At 37.6% G+C, this 26136-nt stretch overlaps 1 protein-coding gene across 3 annotated transcripts in view; it reads left to right on the top strand.

The window, feature by feature from the left end:
* ERC2 (ELKS/RAB6-interacting/CAST family member 2) overlaps positions 1–26136 on the top strand; it is a 1061162-nt gene that overhangs the window by 556104 nt on the left and 478922 nt on the right. For 2 of the 3 annotated variants that reach the window (XM_066351701.1, XM_066351699.1), the window contains exon 11: positions 9329–9522. In XM_066351701.1, coding sequence (XP_066207798.1) covers positions 9329–9522 — 194 coding nt within the window. Of the gene's footprint in view, positions 1–8406; positions 8437–9328; positions 9523–26136 lie in introns of all 3 variants that reach the window. The other variant, XM_066351702.1, reaches the window with a different exon arrangement.

Genomic DNA, 26136 nt, shown 5'->3' with positions numbered 1-26136 from the left:
TGTCACATTTGGGGTGAGCATGGGACACAGGGGGAGGGCTTTGTCTCTGTAGCAGCCCACGGTTAGCAGGACCAGATTTACCAGGATAGGTAGGACCAAAGAAATAGCTCTGTTAACTTTAGGCCATTTCTAGAAATATTGATGACCTGGCATTTACTGGACTTTGGCTTTATTTCACCCCAGTGATAGGTCTCCAGGATGCAGAAGCAAACATTTTAGTCCTTTAGGTGACTAATTCAAAAGCCATTGACGGATCTTTGTCCTGAGTTAATTCAGCTAACCCATTGTTTTGGCACACTGGGAGTATAGCCAAACTCTCATTGTTTCAACTCCCAGTCTGCAGATAGTCTCGGGATACTGTTTTGTTCTTGTTTTTTGGACTGCAGCATGATGAATTTTCTATCCTTAATAGTCTTTTAAAAAAATGACTGTATTTTTTTGGTTATAAAAATAATATATGGTCATAGTGGAGAATTTGCAAAAGAATGGAAGGACATAGGAGAAAAATAAAACCAGGACATTTCACAGCACAGTGATAATCACTATTTTTTCTTTGTTATTCTTCTTCCTTCTCTCCCTCCCTTTTTCTTTTTTCTTCCCTTTCTCCTCCTTCCCTCCCTTCCTCCTTCCTTTTTGTCTCATTTCTTTCTTCCCTTCCTCCTTCCCTTTAGCCTTTCATCTCTTTAAAACCTAATGCTCTTTTTCTTTTCATGAAATTGTCTCCAAGTGTTTATTGAGTTTTATATCCTATTTTAAAACAACATATCATCAGAATTTTCTCATATAATTAACTATTCTTCCAAAACACTATTTTAATGGTTATTCCACTCTATTTTCTCATTCTCCCGAAGTTGGTCATTTCTTTCCTTTTGTGTGTGTTTGCCAATATAAACAATGTTTTTAAGAACATCTTTCCATATTAATTTTTCCACATGTCTATTTTCTTCATAGACTATTCCTGGTCAGTAATTTAAAAAACTTCCCAATAGTTTCAGCTATTTGCACTTTAGAGGAATTCTACCAAGACAGGCTTCTTCCCACATTTCACAGGGGCAGCCTTTTCTGCCACACCCCGAACAACACCAGGAACCACCATTTCATATAACTTTGATGAATGCAAACGTGGATTCTTTTTTATTTTCACTTTCCTTTCTTTAATTACTACTGTGGTTGAGGTTTTTAACACATTTATTAGCTCTTTGTATTTTTTTTCCTATAAGTTGTTCCTTTAGATCATTTAAACACTTGTTATTGAGTTTACTATTTTGTTCATTGGTTTGTATGAGTTAGTCTTTGCTCTGGATAAAACTTTTGTCAAATTGGTTGCAAAGTTTCATTTAACTTAAATATTTTTTACATAGAAAACTATGTTTATGTTCTTGACCTGTGTTTCCCTTTTAGATTTCCTCATTGCCTTTGCACTTAGAAGTCATTTCTGCTTTCAAGAACAGATACTCAGCTATATTTAAAAATATTCTAATGTTACTTGTTACATCAATTTAACCACCTTACCCACCTTTATTTTATTTTGATTCATGTTGAGTGGTTTTCAACTTCATGTTTTTCCCAATGGATCAACTAATTATCCCAGGGCCTTTAACAGAAATTATTTATCTACTGATCTTGACACTATTTTATCGTATAGTAAGTTTTCATAGGGACAAATAGTTTCTGAGCTCCTGTTCATTTTTATCAACGCCCATTGCTTGTTGGGTCAGAATTTTAATTATTTTGTCTTTGTAACATTTTAAAACATCTAGTGAAACAAATTCTAACCTAATTCTTTCTGCTTTTTGTTTTGTCTTGTTTTAATGCTCTTAGGTTTTAATTTTCTATTGTCCAAAATAAATTTCAGAATCATCTTGTCAGTTAAAAAGCACAAGTGTTGATGATTTTAATTTGAATCCTATTCAAACTATAAAATAATTTTAGAATGTTTGATATCTTTTTAATATTATTTCTCCCCATTCATGAACTTGATTCAATTTTTATTTCAATGATCTCTCACAGTAAAGTTTTGATGTTTTTCTATTATAGGCCTTTGATATTTCTTTTCTTTTTTACAGAATCAGAGAGAGAGATAGATAGGGACAGACAGACAAGAACGGAGAGAGATGAGAAGCATCAATCATCAGTTTTTCGCTGCGACACCTTAGTTGTTCATTGATTGCTTTCTCATATGTGCCTTGACCGTGGGCCTTCAGCAGACTGAGTGACCCTTTGCTCAAGCCAGCGACCTTGGGTCCAAGCTGGTGAGCTTTGCTCAAACCAGATGAGCCCACGCTCAAGCTGGCGATCTTGGGGTCTCGAACCTGGGTCCTCTGCACTCCAGACTGACACTCTATCCACTGGTCAGGCTTGATATTTCTTTTTAAGTATAGTCCTGAGCATTTCTCTATATATAATTTTTAGGTTACTGTTGCAAATGCTATATTCTTCTTTTATTTTCTAACCTGTTATTGGTACTTATGGGATTTATTTTATTCTTGTATGTTTATTTTGAATATGACCACCTACAAAATTTGGTGAATTATAACTTAGTTGTTTTAGTTAAATAAAATAATTTTGCAGTCAGTCCTAGGTCCATCAATCTAAACTAAATCAGAGTAAAAAAGCATTGAAGTCCTCATGGAAATAATATTTTTTTACAGTAGCAATAAACTTACTTTTAAAAACTTTTTTTACTAAGTGATACTCTAATGCCATTTCCTAGGGATCTAAAATCTTGCCTTGTGTCCTTATTATTTCTTATAATAATAACCTTTCTGTAGCGAAACTCGGCCTCTGCTCCTGGGGGAGTTTTGTCCCGTCATTATGAACGCTGCACAGGTTATCTTCAGTCATGTTATTTTCTTTCTTAATTCTTAATTGTAGACAAATAATATATTTTTTTCATCAGTTTCAAATTCCTTCTTTGCTGTAGTCCTAGAGACTATTGTGCCCAGAGATGGTATTCAGGGTTCTCTTATAAATTTTTAATAAATCTTTAGACCTCTGAGTCCTAAATTTAGTGCTCTGTATACTGCCCTCATTGCTATAAGGCAGATGACTGATTTGGAAGCACTGGGGCAATCTTGCTACTGGCCAGGTCACATTTGAGACCCCTTCGATGTTCCCACACACATGTGAGTCCCCCATCCCCACACCTTCACCTCCTGTCTGGTCACTATCCCTTGAAATCCTATCTCTTCTTCAAATGCATCTTTTGCGGGGCTTACATTTTACATGAAGGTTTAGAAGAAAGAGATCAAGCACTTTTCCAGTCTAGTGGAGAAAAAAATCTTGTTAATGTTCAGTGAGATCTTTTTGATTTATATGTCATTATAGGACTGTGTTATCTCAGGAATATGATGGGTTGAATTATATACTCTTTCACAGTCTTTGAATAGGGACAGTGATTTCTTATGATTTCTTTAGCCTCGTTTTGAAATTTGGTTGATTCACTCATAGAATGGAAACTGGCAACTATTTAAGAGGTAATTTCAGGACATACACATAGCATGCACAAGCACCTGTATGTGCATATACACACAGCCCTTACACTTGACCCAGACTTTCAATATCTAAATAACTGAAGTAATATTTGATATGACACTTAAGATTTGAAGTTACATGTTTTGTTTCAGACTCTAGGTAATTATTCCAGTTCTCTACATGCTAATTTTAAGAGATGCCATAGGTAAAAGGTATTACCTTAATAATTACTTTTCTTTGTTTGTTTGAAGGGGCTTAAAAAGTGTTAAGCATGAAGTTGATTCTCTTTACTTTGTGTATGTGACATTAAAAAAATTATTTTTAACATTAGTTTATGTTCAATTATATTTATTTTATTTTTAATTTATTTTTTATTCTTTATTCAGTGAGAGGAGGGGAAGCAATGACAGACTCTGGCATGTACCTGAACTGGGTTCTCCTGGCAAGCCCTCTAGGGAGTGATGCTCTGCCCATCTGGGGCATTGCTCTGTTGCTCAGCAACTGAGCTCTTCTTAGCACTTGAGGTGGACACCATGGAACCATCCTCAGTGCCCAGGGCCATCTTACTCTAATTCAGCCATGGTTGCAGGAGGGAAAGAGGGAGAGAAAGAGAGAGAGAGAGAGAAAGAGAGAGAGAGAGAGAGAGAGGGAGAGAGAGAGAATGGGGAGGAGAAGTGGTGGAGAAGTAGATGGTCACTTCTCCTGTGTGCCCTGACTGGGAATCAAACCTGGGACATCCAAATGCCAGACCAACGCTCTACCACTGAGCCAACTGACCAGGGCCTGTGTTTATTTACAAATATCCTATTTGTTCCATCTATAACAATAAATTCTTTTTAGGAATAGTTATAATATACAAATTCTGAACATTCTGGATGTATTAGCTAGATTTGTGAAAGAACACTTTTCTATAGAACTAGATAGTGTAAGATTCAAGGATTCACTGCAATTAGTTTCCAAATGTATCATTTAGTCTCAGCTATTATATTTGCTATTAATTACTTGGATTTAAAATAAAAATTTAAATTTATGTTAGAGTTGTATAGTGACTTAAAAACTTTATTTAAAAAAGTGATATTTTGTTTATAACTCAGATTAAGCAAAGATTATAACTTCTTTTAGAATATATAAATCAAATGTTTAAAGAACTTTATATACCCTGCTCAACTGTTAAAATATCAAAGGAGTGTTAAAATGCTGTTAACAGACACTAAACCTCCATCGCTGCCATGATTCTTTTTACAGTTAATATATTTAGCAAATTATTGCTAAAACCCATAAACTGCATTGGAGACGAGTCAGTAGATTTATTAGTTAGTGTTCTGCTTGTACTTGATGGTCATGACTAATCATTTGTGAGAGAGAAACAATTTTTTATTAAAATTGTTAAGGTGCATTTCAAAGAGAGAATGTCATATAATATTATAATAGAATATTCTGTGCCCAGTTTCACAGCAGGTTTCTGGACTCAGGTTAATGCCTTCCTTTCCAGGTACTTGATATGATGAACTACCATTTAATTGAAAATAATCAGTAACTTACCTTCACATGAGGAGTGTAAATTAACTTGTAATTTGTTGTATTGAAACTATCAATCCCTGGTTTGGCTTTCACCACTTTTTGCTCTTAGCTTTGATTTAGATATAGTATCTATCTAAAATTCTGCCTTATTTTCAAAAACAATTCTCCCAATAAATAGCCACTAGGTATTGTTATATACATTCTCCCAATAAATAGCCACTAGATATTGTTATATACAAGTTGTCCTAAGCCATGGCTAGATTTCTCCTTTGTGCTTGATTCAAGCTTTCAAAATCAGTTTCCGTCTAAATGCCAGTGCTTTCCCATATTAGCAAGACACCAAACTTTATTTTGATGATTTCCATTTATGGGGGAACTTCCTTACATGTAGAGATTCAAGAAACATAATTGAAATCATCAAAAATCACTGAACCCCAATATGTTATATAGACATTTCTGAAGTGTTCTTTTCTTAATTTTCTCTGTTTCAATAAGATGCTTGAGAGTTGCTCTAGAAGTTACCAGAAATAATTTGAGACAGAACCAGGTACCTAGATTTTTTCTTAAACTCAGCTATGTCATCAGCAAAATTAAATATCCGTAACCCCGGTCAGATAGCTCAGTTGATTAGAGCGTTGTCCTGAAAAGCAGATATTGCTGGTTCGATCCCCTGTCAGGGCACATACAGGAACAGATTGATGATCCTTTCTCTTTCTCTCTCTTTCTCTCTCTTTTTCTTTCTCTGTTTCTCTCTCCCTCTCCCCATTTTTCTCTCTCTGAAATCAATAAACTAAAAAATTTAAATCTCTATAGTTAGAAACGTATGCTCAACAATATTCCTTTGGTTTTACTGACTGGTGGATATCTTTAAAAGTAACAATGTGCTTGGCTATATTTGTGATAAATATGTTCTGAAATGACTAAAGGAAAATCCACACCAATTTTCATTTTCAGGAGCTAAAATTCCAGACTACTGGACAAAGTTGATATACCTTAGAAGAATAGAATGGCCAATGGCTTCCTGATTTTTAGGGGAGCTAATTTCAAACCAACAAGTTCATAGGGGACATAACTAGTGTGCATTATCAGTTTAAACTTTGAGTGGGTCAGAATGTCATGGTAGGAAATTATTCAGGTTATGCTTATTCAGATATGTCTATATTTTTCTGCAGTGTCAAAAGTACATTAAGCCCAAATCTGTTATCTCTGTTGGATTCCCACTAGGAGCTGCCAATCCAGATTAATCAACCCCTGATATAATTTGAAAAGGCAAGAGTATTACCTAAATGCAAATAAACTGTTTTCTTCACTCCATTTTTAGATAAGGCTCTGGCCTTAGAGCTTTGAAGGAAGCATTGGCTTTACAAGCTCAATTTTCTCCTGTATTTCTTTAGTATAAAGTCACCCCCATGTCTGTAGATCACAGCATAATACACTTGTGCTATACTAGTTAACAATTTCAACCCATTCTCTGAAAAGTTGTGGTTCAGGTTGAATAGAGCTGATTATCTGCAATATCTTTTATAAATTCCATGGAGACTTTTGGCTCCAACACTCAGCTTGGATCAAGGACTCACCAACCTTCAGTCTTTGAAACTCCTTCTTCTGTTTGAGTCTTTACATGGACTCTGGTGATGACCCAGAAGCAGCTATTACTCTCCTATCTCTGTTTGACTTTCTTACAGCTTTCTATTGATTTAAATTATTTTTAAATGCTATCTATAAAGACCTTTATTTAATAACCCTTTCAAAAATTCTGGCACCAATATTGAAAGTGGATTGATGTGAGTCCTTTAATTATACCACTTTTTATAGTTGAAAAGCCTACCAACCTATCTAATTTCATCCCCATATTGAAAACCAGACTTGGATTATTTTCTTCTCTTCAAGAAACAAATAAAGAATGTGCTCATATACCTATTACTAGCAGCTTTCTCTGTAAACCTAGCAGGGAGGCTTCTCTAAGGCATATATAATATCTTGTCAATGTAAGTTAAATAAACCTATTAACTTAGCTGTATAACAGACCCCATTGATAGAATACAAATAGTAGAATAATACTCATCATAAAAACACAATGAATAATATCTTCCACAAATTTGTCATTTTGTAGTTTTCACTGACCGGAGAAAGGCTAATTCATTTGCCTAGTAATAAGACCCAGGGCCAAATTTAGAATCTGGGACTTGCAACTAGTCATCCTATACCCAGTTATTAAAAATTGTGATAATAATAATCTTAAGAATAAAAGCAACTAAAATAAACCACAGAGGCTGACTTCGCACTCTTTGTGAATCTTTAAGTCAAGGAAGGAATTTTAATTTGTCAGAAGTAAGCAATCAAAAACATATTCATTTATTTGAGTGTTTTAAGGTACTTGTTACTCAATTTTTTAATTACTTTTTAAAAAATATCATAATGTTATTGTGTGGGCAATTTGAGAAAATTTTCATGAAAAGGTTTTTAGCTACCATAAAATAATGCCAGAATTAACATGATCCAAGAATTAACATGATTGTTTTTATTTAGAAATTTAAGAATTGTATTATAAATGTTTTTTTGTTACAAGAGTAAAGGATTGAGTCTTATTATCACAAATAAAAGTCTTTATTTGGAGTATTTTCTTTTAAAATAGAATATCTACTCTACATTTTAAAGGGGAGATGAACAAATGAAAGTATTAATTACTTCACTTTAAAATAAAATCATTAGTTGATTAAGCTCCTAAAGACACGTTAGCTTAGTATCCTCGTTCAGATTATTTTAATTACATTGAAACTGTTTACTAATATATTAGAACAAAACCCAATGTACATACTAAATAAATTAAAAAAAATAATTTCTGAGAAATCTTGGTAAAAAGGGGTAAACAGTATCTAATAGTTTGTTTAAATTGTTACATTTTTCAAGTTCTTTTGCATAGTTGATATTTTTTCTTAAATAAGAAAAAAGATAGTGAAAGCAAATTATTCCCCTTCTATCCTCATGCTTAAATAATATGTTACATGCAAAATATTATTCTAAAAATGATTATTGTCATAAATAAGAAATTTATTTTTATTTATACTAATTTTTAATTATTTTCTACTAAATCATTGCAAAGACTGTCGACCTTTTAACAGCAGTATTAGTATTAATTTTCTAACCATGCATGATTCATTTGACCACACAGTAGCTATAGCTTGCTTGCCTTGTTTTTTCCCTGAAATTAAAAATAAAGGTATAAAAAAATACAATGAGCATTTGTTCTACATAGCAAGATAGCAGAACCACTTTAGTGCTCATAAACTGTTAACATTTTATTTCACACATGACTTTGGAAGTACATACATAGATGACTTCTCTGAACCTTCTGTGTTGAATGTGCACTCTTGTTAAACTACTTATTTTTTCCCTGCCTGCTCTTTGAAGAAGTCAATTAGGAATAATGGGAAACAAGGGGTAGGCAAAACATTGCAGTGCAGTGTTATTTCCATCTGTCTGAGAATATTTCAGCCAAAAGTTTATTTTGGGAAAAAAAAGCCATAACACAGTCTTATACACACAAAACCACAAATACTTTGGCTGCAAATTATTCTGCAGTGTTATTGCTGTGTTGTTGCCATGTCTGTTCTCGTGTGTACAGCTGCCACCCACCCATGCATGTGTTTGCAGATTCTCGTCTGTGTGCTTGTTCATGAACTAGATCCTCCTCCTCCTGGTTCAGGTTAAATTTAATCAACAGAACAAGAATTTATGGGTATGACTGTTAGCTGGAAAGCCCTTCCTTGCTTCCAAGTTTTCCTTTCAAACTACATCTTCTGCTGAAATTTCTTAGTAGGATGAAGTGTTCAGTGATCAACCAGTCTCGTATGTTACTGGACTTTACATATGCCCTTGATGGTTTTTGGAAAAATAATTTAATGTTGTTTTATGTTAGTTTCTCTGTATTGGAAAAGGAAGCTGTTGGTATGAACCACATTAACTGCGAGATGATTTGTCTTAGTTCAGCTTGTTCAGTCAGTGCCCAGGTAGATATCACAGTCTCTACCCCCACCATCTCTGAGGTTTTGGTGGGAAGAAAGCAAAAAGTAGCAACATTTAATGGAACAAGATATCAACAATGAAAAAAAAAACTCTCCAGTGAAACTAACATAATTTAAAATCAACATTGTTCTAAGATAACTGAAATGTGCAACTTTTCCACTTTACTTTTTAACTGACAGTATGCCCATAATTCTTGGTGATTATTATTTATTTTCTCTAAAGTTAATTTCTGGGCCATTGGTCACTGCACTGTCTCTTGTTCTAAATTATTCTCTTAACTATATTCTTTAAAAATATAATGTTGAAGGCTCATAATATTGAAGATGACTCCAGGATGAACCCCGAGTTTGCAGACCGAATAAAACAGCTTGATAAAGAGGCATCTTACTACCGCGATGAGTGTGGCAAGGCCCAGGCAGAGGTCGACCGGTTGCTGGAGATCCTCAAGGAGGTGGAGAATGAAAAGAATGACAAGGACAAGAAGATTGCAGAACTCGAGAGGTAAATTTTGCAGTCATGTTGTGATTAGTCCACAGTGAGTAATCACTGACCGTGCAGGTATCATCTCAGGTCACGGTGGGTTTAGAACGCACATTCATATTTCAAGTTGGAAACAAGTAACAAATGAGGAGTATGGCCTGTTAGGGATGGTGTTGTGTTTCTGTGGGATCCTCAGAAGGCAGTTGGCTTATTTTGTGATGCCTTATGTAGAAACTTCTTACGTATTCAAGAAAATAATGGTCTAGCATTGGTGCCACCAAAGTGTATAGGAAATTCAGGCTTCGACTACCTGAAACCTCAATTTTTTCCCTCAAAGACAAGTATTTCTAGTTTAGCTTTGTCTCAGGCAAAGAATATGGAAGATTATACAGTAGTTGAGAATTTATTCAAGATGGGGGAAGGAAAAGGAGTTCATATCCTTCCAGTGTTTTTGGCACACTACAGTAAATTCATCTTGGGATTTATCTTTTAGGAGGACTTTATGGCATTTGGTAAATATGTTTGAACAGAGTCTAAGGCTATTTAGAGGGAATTTGCTACCCCATAGCAAATTCCCTCTAAAAACAAAGAAGGTGATATTAGGGTTTCAGAATATTTACATTTTTATATAACACATATCTATATTGTATTAACATATAGTAAGAACTCTAAAAATTAACTATTAGTACTTTTTTCTATATTTCATATAAGGAAAGACTTGCTGAATAATTTTGTGTAACTCCATAACCTTTCAGTATTCCTTATGGGTTCAGTAATAAGGAAGAATTTGTCTTTTCTAGATTCAGTACATCTGGAAGAGATCAGAAAATTTTGAATAAATCACTGAATGTTTGCCAGCTCTAATTGAACCATTTGTGAGTGCCTAAAGGGCTTCAGGATATATGCAGAATAGCTCTCTATAGTGTTGTGGAGAGAGCATGGGCTTTAGCAACAGAAAGACCTGGGTTCAGAATTTGCCTCTGTTTCATGACAGCTGTGTGACCATGAACCTTGTTAGAAGTGAATCTGTCAGTTTATTAAAATATATCATACTTTGCAGGTATCAATTCCCAGTGTAAGGTGGGACAATTATATCATTATGAAAAGTTGAATGCTAAAAAATAAATCCTCAATATTAAGTGGCTCTGTATTAAATGGATAGATTAGTTTTCAATAAAAAATTCAACATTTTCAAAGATAGCATTTAATATATTCAAAACTCCAAGTCAATTAATAAGCATTTAAAAATCTTAGCATTAAATGTATAATAATCTGATTTTTATTGAGTGTAACCAATTTTAGCAATTAAGCCAATAATTTTTCTCCTAGTTAACTGTTCAAATTAAAATTTTTTAAGAGCTTCATTTTAATTTTAAAATGTGGGATTGTTCTGCCAGTCTACCAGTTCTTAAAAACACTGTTACTTTTAGATATATCTACATGGCTATTTTGTAACTATATTTTAGGACCAAGATTTTTCCTAAAATGCTAGTATGAGATCACAGGGAAGTTATGATCATGTCTCTTTTATTAGTGAAGAAAGCTAAGATCCTGAAAGGTTGTACAACCTTCTGGCTTGGTCTTGTGGTAAGAAAGAGGCAAAATTGTAATGTAGGTTTTCTGTCTCCTAGTTCATTGTGCTGAGAAACAGTGAGCCATTGAGAAGATGCCTTAGATAGTAATACTGATTATATTCATAATAGTAATTAGGATCATAATAATAGGTTGTGTATAGTTTATGCTAACAGTGTATCGAATACTCTTCCAAGCACTTGACCTGCAACAGTGTATACCATTTAATCACACCTACAACACATCTGCATTTTTTTGCATATATTATGTTACAGAATTGTATATTTCTGAGGGAAAAACCAGACATCTGCATTTTATAGATGAGAAAACTATGACTGTATACAAATTAAGTAACTTCCTCAAGATTGCAGAGTTTGTAAGAATCAAAGTCTGGATGTGAATCCAGGTGTAATACACGAGTGACGGGGTTTAGTGCCAAACAGTCATTCAGCAGCAGAGAGGCTTTGCAGCTGGGACACAGGAGAGCTGCCTCATCTTTATTAGCTTTCACATTTAGAATGCCTTTGTCTGCACTAAACCAGCTCTCCAGAACTCTAATTGAAAACCAGGATCAGCTATTATAAATATTTGCATAAAATAGCATAACTGTAGTTGGACAAACAGGTCTTAGCTGGACACTCTTTGCCATTAAATCATCAAGAATATTCACGTTTTTATTTCCTCAATATGGAATGCATTAAAACAACAGTGATTTTACAGGCCTTTATCTTTATGTACTTTCTGCACATTTTCTTTATCTCTGCCTTTGCCCCTCCTTAACACTGATGCCTCCCAGGCACTGTAATTCACAAAACGTGTGGTGGGACTCGACTGTCCCAGTTCTCTGCCTGCCTGGGTCTTGGGTCCAGCAGCAGAACACAGTCTGGGAAATGTCTGAGCCCCAGCTCCAGCCAAAGCCCCTAAGGAGTTGGGGGTGGAGATCAGGAGGGCAAATTTCTTGGGAAAAAGAGAGCGCAGCCTTGGCCGCCTTTCTGCAGCCTTATCTACTGGGCTTTGTGTATGTTCCTACCCAAGCCTCTTCCTTGACTTGTCAGGCAGCCCTTTTCAAATCGGGCAGTATCTCTATTTGCTGCTTAAACAACACAATTCATCCCTCATGATGTTGGGAACTAAAGATTTCTTAGCAATGTGACATTTATCTCCATTTTGTAGTCACGCAGGAGTGTTTGCAATTAAGTTTGTGATTTTAAAAACCGAAAAAATTGAACTTGAAATAAATTTGTGGTCTCTGGTCTGTAATGTGACCTACCAGAGTGAAGAGAGCTCTTTTTAAAACCAGCTGGTGTTCTAAGATATTCCAGAACTTCAGTCATGTGCAACCGTAGGTATGGGGTTAGGAATAACTCAGAAGACACTGACACCAGCCTACTCTCTCAGAGGGCAATTCATGTGTGCTTTTTATTCTGTTACTCTTCCCATTTTTTATTTTCCCTGTAATGTATGCATTCTAAATACTGCATGCCTACCACTTACATGGGTGCATTTACCTCTTCAGTTCCACATGAATGATGTTTTTCATCAGCCATTAAAGATTTTGCTTTTCAAAGTATATATTTGCTTCAGTGTGGTCCTCATGTGCAGTTTTGCCTGTAAACCTTTGCAGTCAACCCTGATGGCTCAGCAAGGAGCTTTTGCCCTGGACTGCAGGCTACTCTTGGGAAGTTTGACACAGGTGGCTGGAGAGCCTTGAGCAAGTCCCTGAGAATTGGCCCAAATCAAGCTGAATTCTTTATCAATCACCAGTGCTAGATATCATGCAGGCTACATGATCAAGTAGCTAATTAAACATTAGATACAGTGAAATATATGGTCTCTCTGTATCAGTGTCCATCAAGGTCTCTGAGTTTTATTAGAGTTTCAGAATCAATTTTTTGGTGCCTTCAGGGAAAGAGAGAGGTTAACAAAGTCTGTCAAACAAGAACTGCAGCCAGCTGATTTCTGGCATTTGACCCATAAGAAGGAATCAATCAAGTGACCTTACATATAATTATCTTAATATGTATGTTAGGGGGTTAGTCAGTATTTATCTAAGGGGCGAGGAATACCCAAATCAAGCCCTCAGTTTACACCCTTTCCCATTGGGGGTTCTACTTCTTCTCCTTGGGGTTCTACTTCTAAGACATAGTATCAGAATAGAAAACAATGTAGCACTTCATATCTGGATCGGGACTGATGCCACCAGACATTTGGACATCAAGTAATCATTTTAGATGCCTAAAAGCACCTTATCTAAGGGTGAGAAACAGACTATTGTTTCTTCTGAATTTGTTTAATAATATGCTGACATAATTCCTTTGATGCCTTTCAGAATCTTTCCATGAAATGCAAACTTGATCTTTATTTATTTATTTTTTTATGATAGTGGGTTCTAGAAGTCTCATGGTATATGGAAGAAACTTGATACCAGTTCTGTTTGTGTGGATGGATATAAACTCATGTTGCTAAGTAATTTCCACTGATGTTTGTTAATATATTTGAAGGACTTTATTTAAATATGTGGCAGATGGTTTCACACCATCCCCAGGCACCTTTTGGGGAAGGTCATGAATGTCATAGGTCCTTTGAGAATTTGATGGAAAACTAGGAGCCCTTGGAAAAGACAACACAATTTTAAATGTTTGCTTGCTGTTCGGTTTAGGATTCCCTAAAGCCTGGCCATGAATCTCAGCTTGATATACCTCTAATCCAGAAAGATTTGAAGCATGGCTGGGACCAGCCTCACTAGAGCCCCCACAATGACCATGGCCTGACCCAATTCTTATTTTTGATCAGTTGTGCCCTCGTAATTACAAAACACTGTGCAGAGGGACAAATCAGTTATAAGGAATTATTGGATCAATGCTTTCACCATGTGTTTAATTTTGAATTTTCTCTTTGATTGCTATCATTATAGTCAATGCTATTTTCATTAGAAATGCTCTTGTTTAAGCTTTCTCCTGAGAATTGTTTTTGTATTTCCTTCCTGTGTGAAATGCTTAAAGCAGGGGTCCCCAAACTTTTTACACAGGGGGCCAGTTCACTGTCCCTCAGACCATTGGAGGGCCGGACTATAAAAAAAACTATGAACAAATCCCTATGCACACTGCACATATCTTATTTTAAAGTAAAAAAACAAAACGAGAACAAATACAATATTTAAAATAAAGAACAAGTAAATTTAAATCAACAAACTGACCAGTATTTCAATGGGAACTATGGGCCTGCTTTTGGCTAATGAGATGGTCAATGTCCGGTTCCATATTTGTCACTGCTAGCTGTAACAAGTGATATGACGCACTTCCGGAGCTGTGATGCGTCCTGCGTCACCGGAAGTAGTACTGTATGTGAGCCACGCGGCGCTTTGCATCCGCATCCTGTGCTCCTTTCACTGACCACCAATGAAAGAGGTGCCCCTTCCGGAAGTGCGGCGGGGGCCAGATAAATGGCCTCAGGGGGCCATAGTTTGGGGACCCCTGGCTTAAAGCTACTTCTTAATAATACGTGATAGTGGGAACCCACTGAGTCGATAGCTAGTAAAGAATTCATTTATCAACTTTGTTATTTGCGAATGGTATTGTACAGAGTAACAAAATGGATGTCCAGTGTGTGTTCCTGAGGTCAGCTGAAGAGGATTATGATTCCCCCCCCTTTTTACTGTTTGCTTGCCATTAGAGTCTTTATTGTTTTGACTGATTAGAAGGATATGTTAAAAATTTTTATACAAACAAGTTATCTAGGGTCTGGATAGTTTCAGTGATGAAGTATGAGTCTCATTTTCACAACTGAAAAAGACTACCTTCAGCTTTGAAAGTTCTTCTGTCCTCCCGGTAGAGGCTGATGGGCAGGCGGCCCTGCCCCAGACATCCTCCTCGTGGGGTCTTTGATCATGGCTAGGTGCAGTGTCCTGTGAGCAGCTAAAGTGGAAATCTTTGAACAGAAAGCCAAATTGCTCAGCTCCTTCTTGTTGTGAGGGGTGAAGGAAAAATATCTCAGAGGATATAACCATCCAATTTACTGGTTTAAATAAAATCATTATGACATCAGTGCTTACTGCCAGCTCCAATAGCTTAGTAATGCCCATTTCATTTTATTAAGTAGTAAAATTTAATATGCACACAGATAGAAACTTTATGAATATTCCTCCAGAAGAGGGCACATTCTGGCATTGGGTTGCCAGAGCACACCCCTGGTTCACATCAGTGCTTGCTGTGATGATGTGTATGGGAGCTGATACCTGTGTCTCATATATAATAGTTAATATAACAGCTCACAGCACGGTGTGTGCCCAGGACTTTTGGGTGGTAATAGCAAATAAAAGTTGCTTTACTGTCCTTCATTTAGTTATTAAACCTGGTAATATAACATTAGTTCGCTGTGTGTTTAAAACTAATGCGTTTCCTTCCTTTTATTCTCTTTTGCTATCCCCTTTCCTTTCCGCTTATCCTCCAACTGCTGCTTTCACCCTCGCTCCAATCAGCTTGACTCTCAGGTTAGTACTTCCAGTTTTTCTTCTAACCGTCTTTCCTTCCTAAGCTCAATTTATTGCTTGCACTTGTTTAACAAACACATTTCTGAAATGGTTTTCCTTTGGCCACCACATTTTCTGTATATATATATATTTTTTATATCTCATCCCATACCTATGGAAGGTCTGTTTTATGAGAAGGCTGTATAAGTAGGAAAAGGCAAAGAAGATGGGAATAAATCACTGTTGGATTATTTGATACTTTCTGTTTTTGCATTATAAAATCAGTAAGAGGAATCATCGGGAAAACTCCCTAGTGGAAAATTGGCTGCATGGTGATAAAAGTAGACCAGTGGGAAATACAAAATGCAGGATGCTAAATTTAACCCAGGAAAAGAAAAGATTCACCCATGACACAGCAACTGAAAAGTTAAATTTAATAGTGCAACCCGTTCAGATTTTCGCTTAATAAATCACAGTGTTTTGAGAGATTTATAATACCTTTTTTTAAAAGTCACTCTTGAAAATTATCAGTGTGTTAGTAACATATTGAACACACATGTTATTTCCTGTTATTGTTTTGGTTTTTAACATTTTAACTTTATTTTTATTAGCCATAAGACATACTTTAATTACCCTAGGGCATAGCATGTGGACCCAAATGTAAAATATGTGCTCCAATATCGTGAAGCAAAATGGACATTTGATTTCAAAGCACATCCCAGCTTTGACTCCTCTAAGTGGGCCCAAGTCAATAACTAGCTCTCCTTTAAGAGAAGGAAGATTTCTCTTTTTGATAATACATAGGGATATCTGGTGATTTCTTTATCATTGAATGAATAAGTTTACTAAAAGATGCTCATTGTATGATTTGGGCTCCCTAGACTTAAAAAAACCCCACTCACATTAAACTCATAGCCAGTATAATTGCTCTTTTGAGAGGCAAGCTATATTATTTTCTTTTCTTTATTCAGGGTCTGTACTTCTTTGTCCTATCCACTGCTCATCACCTAAGCCACCAGACCAGTGCATTTACACCAGTAGCAGACAATGTCAAAACAAGACCTGTCCACACACCAGTTTTGTCCCACCGCCCACTCCCAGCCCCCGTGGCTCATAGTCCTTGAAAATCAAACCCCTTCTCTGCTATTTCCACATACCACACAGCTGTGCCACAGAAATTGCCTTGACCTTCATCACACTGAAGGAAGCTGGTTTTCCGTAGTCCCCAAACACAGGATGTACACAGACACTAAAAGCACAGCTGCACAGAACTGCTCTCACCAAACACCTAATGCCTGTTCATTCCCTTTCTGGGACCTCGATGTGCAGAAACAGACCTCATAATGTGGGTAGGCGAGGAGGGGTGTGGCAGCATGGCATGCAAACCCCTCCTCCAAGTTTGGATCTGCTCGTTTAATGAAGCTTTAAGCTTTTCTCCTTGCGTATCTTCTTCTTTTCTCTCTTCTTTGCCTTTCCTTTGCTACTCCTAATCTGTTCCTGTTGATATTGAAGCCCTTGAGACCAGGGACCCCTTTTACTCTAACACACCAGGCTTCCCACCCGGACCTTCAGATGTTGTCCGTAAGCATTCTACTGTGCTCTGTTTGTTTTCTTTTGTTTTGTGCTCCAGGCACTGTGTCGTGTGGTGGTTATCTTTTTTCTATTTCGTGGTGAATGAACATGAACTCTGACTCTCAGAAGACAGGATGCAGGGTTAGGGCTGGGAGAGGTCATAGGTTATGGGGATTTTTTCTGGACAGGAGGCCATGTATGCTGATTGGGTTTCGTAAAATGTCGGACTAAGCTTCATTAAGTGACTGAATATAGTGATCAAATCAAGATTTGGATAATGTCAATATTACTTTATGTCCTGTCCCAAATGAACATGATGGGGAAAATGTGCAATCCCTATAAACAACCTCTAGTTACATTTTTAGTGTGGGAAGAATCGGGGAGCGCTGCTCTTGTAGACACAAAAGTGTCTGCAGGGCCCTGGAAGCTCTCTGGAGCTTTGACAGGTTTCCAGAGTTAACTGGACTTTTTTCCCAGCTGCTTCAAGGTTTACCAGTTCAAACAAAGCGAAACGTAAGGATTGGTTGAATGCAGGCTCGCCACCCGTGTGCTTCGTCTGTATGGCTCTCGATTGAGATACATATACTTGTGTGTGCATATATACAGATATATGTTTGTATATACATATGTGCATATAACTTTACATTTATCACATATTTAAAAAACTAATGTCTGATCTTCCTTACCATAGAAGTCTGAAGTCTGCCTGGTCCTTCTCCATTGTCCAATTTGAAGTTTGAAAAATTCACTAACTCTTGGGTCATTTCTATGTTCAGTAGACTCCAAGGGAACTTCTCCTCTCCAACTACTTTCTTGAAATGGCCTCACTTTCTTTTTCAGTTCTATGTAGGCTCCCATGCTTAAATTCAGGTGAACAGATACCAAGTACTGGGTTTGGTAAAATGCAAATGTCACACTGTAAGCCCGATTAGGTTCTCACTCCAGAGAACTCCACTTCTGTCAAGAATCTCCTCACACACAAAACAGTGGGAAGCTGGAGCTTGACCAGCACCCCTGTGTTGTACTGCGGGGGAGGGTTTAAGTAAAATTCACTCATTGCCAGGAACTATTTGTGAGATTAGTGTATGACTTATGAAATGAAGTTATCTAGATAAATGTATGCTGCACTTGACAAAAAATAAAAAAGTGCCCTTTGGGAATCCGTTCAAAATCCTGTCTGAGAAGCAACCCAACAAAACCAGAAGGTTCAGGCCTCTCCTGAACTCTCTTCTCCTCCAGTTTGCTTTGGCTCCAGGGTCAGCTGCTGCCTTGTTTGTGCCTCAGTATCCTTTCTTGGAGAGAAGGTGCTGTCTCACACAGGTCTCCTGGGATCCTGTCTGCACATGTCCGGTTTGGGGGGGGGGTATTGGTGAAGAGCCTGGTGCACCTCCCCAGCAAGCAGGCTCCGGCTGACGGCTGGCACCTGGCAGCAAGCGTGAGCTCATTGTTACAGTCACTTCAAACAATTCTACCAAAATAAACTCTTTGTGATGTTTCCCCAAAGCTGAGCCCTGCGCCCTCTATCCCTCATTCTTCCAGCAAGAGATGAAGTCACTCCTCCCGGACCTCAGAGGCCTGTTGCCCAAAGAAGTAATGAAAAACATCTTTCCCAGAACATCCCTAGCTGTCCTGCAGTCTGCTGTTTGTAGGGTCTGTTCTTGACCCCATTTCCTCCACAAGTATGTAGTGGGCACCTGCTGTGTGCCAGACTGGGCACTGCAGGCTGGCCTGGTACTTCTAAAAACTGGCTGATGAAAACCTGATCAAACTGTTTAAGAAATGCTACCCACTCCATTCCTTTTTCGTATTCAGAGATAGAAACAGCAGAAGTAGCAGCAACGATCATCACAGTGAGCATTAACGAAGTGCCAGGGCTGCATTAATCACCTTATGTAGCATTTACTTCTCATTTCTTCTATATTAGAGAAGAGGAAACTATTTTGCCCCAGCTAACACAGAGTGTAAGAGGGGATGTTGGGGATCCCCCCAACCCATCCTGCCTGATTTACAGGTTGAGTTTCTGCTGTTTCAGCTCCAGCTGCCGGGGAAAATCCCTGAGAAGCCCTGCAGTCAGGAAGACTGTGTGGTTGTGTTCATTCTGCAGTTTTCCAAATACAGGGTTCATAGACTGTATTCCAGGAAGCACTGTGAGGAAGCACTGTGAGCTTCATGCCTGTTCCCCACCGCGCCTCTTGGCCTGAGCTGGTTTCTTGTACACAAATCCTGGCCCTCCAGGGCCAGCCCAGGTGTCACCTCCAACACTGGCTCCTCCAGCCCTCAGGCAGAAGCAGTTTTTCCCTTTCCTGACATCCTCAGTGCTCTCTGTCTGACCCCTTTCCCTGGCTGTTGTCATACCCTACCTCAAGTTAAGGGGGTTATTAGTGTGTCGTGTCTCCTAGTAGATGGCAGACTCTAGCTTGATGCAATGCTGTGTGTGCTGCTCACGGGAGGGGGTGGGCACACTCCTGAGTGCTGTTGAGTAAATGACAGTTGGAGAAAGCTACTTCCATTAGCTCATCTCACTCTGTCCCCACAGAGATTTTGCTGGTGGCTCTTTCTGGAGCCTGAGTTCACAGCCCTGGATATCTGCTCTAGCTCCAGATGGGAAGCCTTAAGAAAAGAAGTGATTGTTTTTTATGAAGTTGGATGCTTGAAAATTCAAGAAAAGAAAAACACAAATGAAAGGCGAGGGGAAAAGATCTCCCTCTGAAATTACCTCATTTTTTTCCTTGCTCTCCTCCATCTCATCCTTTCTTCTCTTCTCTCTTCCTGCTTCCTTCCTATTTCTCTCCCTCCTCCTTCCATCCCTCTCTCTCTCCCTTACCCCTTCCCTCCTTTCATGGCTATGCACTGAAATCCTTCTCCATGCAAGGGTCTGTGCTGGGTGTTGGGAATATAGCAGTAAAAATGACATGACCCCTCCCCTCCTTGAATTCAAAGACCAACACTTCCTATAAGGAAGGATTTGGCCACCAAGAAAAATAGTTTTCCCCATTTGTACTAATAACTGGAAAAACTGGGTTTCAGGTGTTTTTTAAAACTCCCTTTCCTGTTGGCGTTAAGGGGGTTATCCACAGGTCAGACAATCATTTCCCTCTTTAAAGCTGCCTTATACTAAGCTGACATTTCTGGTGAAGTGTCAGAAAATTTTATGCCCAAGCAGAACTGGGAGAAAGCCAGAAATCAGTTGATTTTGCTTCGGGTGCAACTATATTATTGGGGATGGAAAAAAGTTGTTTTCCCTGATTTACAGCTCCTGCAAACATAAAGTGGGTTCTATATTTAGAAATGGTTTTGAACTTTTGAGGGGTAGCCAGGGGTTGGTTCTTGCACATTTCTGACCTGGCCTTGGAGGGACTTGCCATGGCTAACATTCTGCTGAGGCAGCTCCAATTTGTAGAGCTAGGGCTCTCTGTTCCGTATTATTTTCACTTTGTCGTTTTTGCTTGAGTTGCTGCTCTGGCGCTCTGTCCCCTCTGGGGTGGCGAGGAAGATGGGAGGAACACAATTTGCATTGAAGCTGAAATGTTTTGTGGTGTACTATGTTTCTTGGAGATGAGTAAAACCATTGTCAACTTGCAAATCTGTTAAGAGAATGACAACAGCAAGAACAACAATCACAAAATCAAGACATAGTTGTAGGTTGGCCCAATACAATGGCTCCAGAATGTGAGATACCAAGTTGGTAGAATTACCCATTCATTTGTAGTTTTCAAAACCTTTTTTCCCCTGTTCCTCCCCTACTCCTGGCTTTTGGTTGGTACTACCATATGGATGAATATCAGCAAATAGTAAATCTCTGAAAATATGTTAGCTTTTTCTGTAAATGTTGAGAAGGGGAAGGAATTAAAAAAAATAGTTTCTCAGTATTATTATAAATCACTTTCTAGAAAAATAATACCTTATTTTCTTTATATGGCTTTTCTTATGAAATGTGAATTCTATCACTTCATTATCCACAATACCAGCTCAAGTGGTAGGGAAACCTATCCAGCTAGTGACTGGGACTTTCTTTCGTATTGGGTAAAGGTGTGTGGAATTTTCACACTGTGTAATGATGCATTTTTGTGAAGCCTACATTTTGGGGACCTATATAAAATGAGTGGGTACTGTGTATGTTTCTCTAGAGAAAATACTGTGTTGTTAGTACATCTAATAAAGGCTTTGGAGATTTTCTTTGTAAGGAATTCTGATGATTTGAGTATTTACCACTCTTTATTAATTTACTCTAAATTTAATGAATGCTAAATAGATAAAAATAGAAGGTTAGGAAGGCCAAAATAATGACTGATTTTGCTTGGATGCAACTCTTTTCTCGGGGATACAAAAAAAGTTGTTTTTTCCTAATTTATAGCTTCTTAAAAAATAAAGTGGGTTGTGCAGAATTATTTTTTGTAGAAAAACTTTAATTCTAGAAGTATAGAATAGTTCAGGGAATGAAAATAAGTTTTGCCTTGAAGAACCTTTCATTTCTCCTTTTTGAGTCCGAGAGCAAGGAGACTTATGTTTTAACTCCAGCTTGTCCATTGACCTTCTGATTGGTAACATTGTTAATATGAGCTTTATTCTTACTGGTATATACAGAGCTAAGTGTACAGTGACTTATGCTTTACCATAATGTTTTCAATGAAAGTTGAAAAGTGTGTGATTCTCGGTGTGTTGAATAAATATACTATTTCTTGTGAGACCCCCTACACATAATTGTGAAGACACAACATTGAACATAAGAAACTGTAGTTAGTTTAATGTGGGGCAAGGGCAGAACTTTATACAGGGAATTGCTTTGCAAAATTTTACTTCAGTTCTTGACAAAATATCTTTAGAAAGTTTTGAGAACATAACCATAACCTTTCTCAGATGGGAGCATGATGTAGCAGAATCATCTCGCACTGGTCTTTGGTGTTGATCAACTGCAGTGTTCCTGTGGCTGGACAGATCTTGATGTGATGTGTGAGTTGAAGTGTAAGAGAGTGGTTTTAAATTTAACTTCAGAGTCCTCTGTTATTTAATCATATGTCAGTTTGATGGTTCCAAGGACAGCACAAAATGTTGCTCACAGATAATTACCGTGGAGAGAATGAGTTGGTTATAATAATGAATAGCCGGGAATCTCCTGATAACCTGTGATGAGTGGGCCATGGTGAGAAACACTCACCGGGCAACTGGCACATAGGTGTGCTATCACTTTGGTGAGTGTGGGTACCCTTCTGCCACCTCAACATGCAAAGCAGGGGCTTTTTAGGGATTCCTCAGCAGATAAAGAACACTGCTGCTGGATGTTGCATGTGTCATCTATCCTAGACCTGCTATTTCTTTTTTATATTAGTATTTCATTTATTATCTAGGCTATTCAAATAGCTAGCTATTGTCAGAACATTACATATAGATAATTAAATAAACTCCATCCTAAGAAACAGTATCATCATACCCCCTGCATGTTGGACACACGCCCACATATCTTTAAACTTATCCCTGTATTTGTAAAATGGGGACAATTGTGTTATAGCTTGTTCCTCATGAGCTTGTGACCAGGATGCACATTGAGTGTGGTGATGGTTGTGGTTGTCATGGTTACAGTTGTAATGAAGCTTGAATGCCAAAAGGAACAGGTGAAAGTAGGGAGTTCATGCAACAGAGAAAGAGGAGATGATCCTGTTGAGGCAACCTACTTTGTTTTCCAGTTGTACAAAACCCGGTTGCTAGAATAAAGACTTGGACCTTTCTCCCTATTAAACAATGAAGAGATTTTGAGGGAAAGGTTGAAAACTGTTAGTCAAATAGGTTTGTAAATATGATATATATGTTTGCTCGCTTATACAATAGTTTGCATTGGGTGTGGGAGACAAGCTGTAAGCTGACAAGGTCCTTTTAGTCTAAGAAGGCTTAGTTTTAAGACTAAGCCTTTCCCACCCTTTTAATACTAAGATCTTCTCAAAACTAAGCTTTTCCCCCACACCCTTGACTGTTGCATAATAGGGAGTAGTGCATTCTTATGAGGAATCCCATTTATGCCTCAGTCTCTTTGTATCAGAGACTTCTTTATTTGAATATTGGCTTAAAGGCTTTAATTTTCTATATTCTAAAATGAAGCAGGCTGGGGGCTTTCACTCACTGAGTTCCTGCCATTAGCATTGCAGAGGAGAGGCAGCCAAAATAGCGGAGTGCTGAAGGAGAAACCAGTTTGTGCAGAGTTTACGCAAAGAGAAGGAGACGGGGAACAGAGGCGAATAAGGCTGGTGAGGTAGAAACCTTTGATTCTAGGAATACTCAGATAAGTCAGTGGCTTTGGGAGCCCTGAATGGAAAGGGACGTGTTTTCCCACTATGTGTATTTTCTTGCCTGCCAGGTGTGAGCTAGGATTAAAAATAATGACCCACCAGATCTTGGCTCCGTTGTTTCATTACTGTCTACCTGAATCAAATGCGAACCTACATGGGCCAGGCGGCTCTGATGGTGGCCATGGCTACTGGCTTTACAAAAACAATATCATCCTTCTGAACACCTTTATTCTGAGTAATATGGATAAGTAAACTTAGAAAATTTGTTGTATGCTTATTGAAAAGTAACCTTTATATACATATTAGTGATCTAATTCATTTACTACATCATTGACTTATATAAACATGTATTTTAGATTTTGGGGGGGGGTACTAAACAGACAGGATTCAGCCACAGCCCTTTTATACCTGTACATAAAAGGACCTGATATTAAGTTTAGAAGATAGACCAAGTACCCAAGTGTGTTCCTTCATTCATTTATTTCCTTTATCATTAACTTACTCACTTTCACCAAATAGGAATTGTATGTCTGCTCTATTGTAGGCTCTGTAATGTGTCATAACTAGAACTATCCTCAGAAGCAGCTTCTAGAGGGGTAGAAGCAAAAAAATTGGATTTATAGAATGTCATTTATTCCAGTGGTATAATACAATACACACTGTTCTGCAGCTTGATTTTCTTTTTTAAATAAAATATCTTTGAGATCTTTCCATAAATAACCTTTCATTTCTTTTTATCTCTACATACTGTTGCATTTTACTGGTATTCCCCTGAAGGACTTTTAGGTTGTTTCAAGTCTTTTCCTCTATTATAGTCTACTATAATTAATAACTTTGAATATGTGTATGATTGTATATGTAGGGTAAATTTCTAAATGTAGAATTTCTAGGACAACACATTTCTAAATTTTCTAGATTTTGCTAGTTCCCTTCTACAGAGACTAAACCACTTACAGTCTTATCGGTAGCATTTAAGAGTGTCTTCATTCTTATTAACTTTGTTAGTTTAGTATTATTGATCTTTGTCAGTTTAGAAGGTGAGCAATGGAATTTAAGTGTAGTCTTTATTTGGGTTTATCTTATTATAAGTGAAGATGGGCATCTTTAAGTATGTGTATAATTTATCATATTTTGTTGATAATTTTTTGTTTATTCCTAAAGGCTCTTTATATATTAGGAAAATTGCCCATTTGTCTTTGATTTTAGTTTGAAATCGTCCCTCTGCCTGTTTGTATATATTTTATTTTGCTAATGGTTGGTTTTGTTATATAGAAATTTTTAAAAATTATTTTTATATAATCAATTATATTCAGGCTTTTTTATGTCTTCTGAACTTTGTGTCATAGTTAGAAAATTCTTTTACACTACAACAATATAAGAACAATTGTCTTGGGGATTTTTTTTTGTATTTTTATGGTTTGATTTTCTGCATTTAGTCTTTGAACCATCTGGAATTTATCTGTAAGGTATGAAGTATGGATATAACTTTATTTTTTTCTAGGTCAAGTGAAGTTTAAATGTCATTTCCTTCATTTGCCTTTTTGCTGGAGCTAGCCCAGTTCAGATTAGGTTTGTCTGTTATAAATTCATGTAATTTCCCACTAGAACATGAAGCACTATCTTCATTCTTGTTCAACATCTGTCTTTCAGTCTAGAGTGGGGATTCCATCTGGAAAGGACCTGTCGTATCCACCCAGTGCCTGTAAAATAGTAGACACTTAATATTTATAGAATGAATTAATGACGTGAGTTCTAAAGAAGTGAAGTTATGAGGTGGTAGAAATTATGAGTAACTAGAAGCAATAGAAAAGGCATACAGAGTGGAATGTGAGCCATTGAGGCTCACATAGAGGGGGACTGAGTCTCAGGGAGGACATGGTGGGAGATTAGCCAGCTCTTGCTATGCAGGACATTAGAACCTCCCTGGATCTGGAGGCACTTGATTCCCCTGCGGAGCTTTCCCCTCCTGAGACCCAGCAGGAATATCATTTGTGTTTCTTCTGGGGAAGGCAGATTTCTCAGCTTTCCCTGGGTTTAGTGAGCCCTACCTACACAACTGAGATTCCTGCCCGACTATTGCTGGATGGAGCTAGAAGTGTAGAAAATATGGCAAGAGTTAAGAACAGAGAGGTTTTTTTTCCAGGCTGTGTTTTAGATGTTTTGGAATAGTTATGTAGCCCTGTCTAGAAGGCAGTTTGGAATGAAAATCTGGAACTGGACAAGAAGCATTACCCATGGCAAAGTACGACAAACTCTATATGAATGTCATAGACATTCAGAGCCAAGAGGGGTTGTGAAAGTGTCTACTAATGTGATGGTATTTTTGCTGGACCACAAAAAATGAAAAAGATGTATCAAATATAGAAGGAAGTGGGGAGCATGAGCAAAGGTGACAGAGGGAGGAAGGTACAGGTGTGCTCAGAAGAGAGGGTGGGGTTCTGTAACTTAAACTCTGCAGTTGGGGGAAGAGTGAGGAATAAGAGTTTGCCGGGACAGGGAAGGTCTCAAGTGCTTTAGTTAAAGAGCTGGAACTTTTTGAGCCTGGCGAAAGTACAGCCAGGAGTATCCTCTAGAAAGATTAACTATATAGTATCACTGTGCTGGAGGGGGTAGCAGTAGCCCCAGCAAGGAGGGACTATGGTTCGGAAATAAGGTGGGGGTGGTACTAGAAGTGAAGAGGAAGAAATAGGTTTAAGAGATGCAAGGATAATTAACAACCAAATAGACAAAACACAAAAATCAATA

The sequence above is a fragment of the Saccopteryx leptura genome, chromosome 10 (genome assembly GCF_036850995.1).
Source record: "Saccopteryx leptura isolate mSacLep1 chromosome 10, mSacLep1_pri_phased_curated, whole genome shotgun sequence".
NCBI lineage: Eukaryota > Metazoa > Chordata > Mammalia > Chiroptera > Emballonuridae > Saccopteryx > Saccopteryx leptura.
This window is presented reverse-complemented; position numbering and strand designations above follow the sequence as displayed.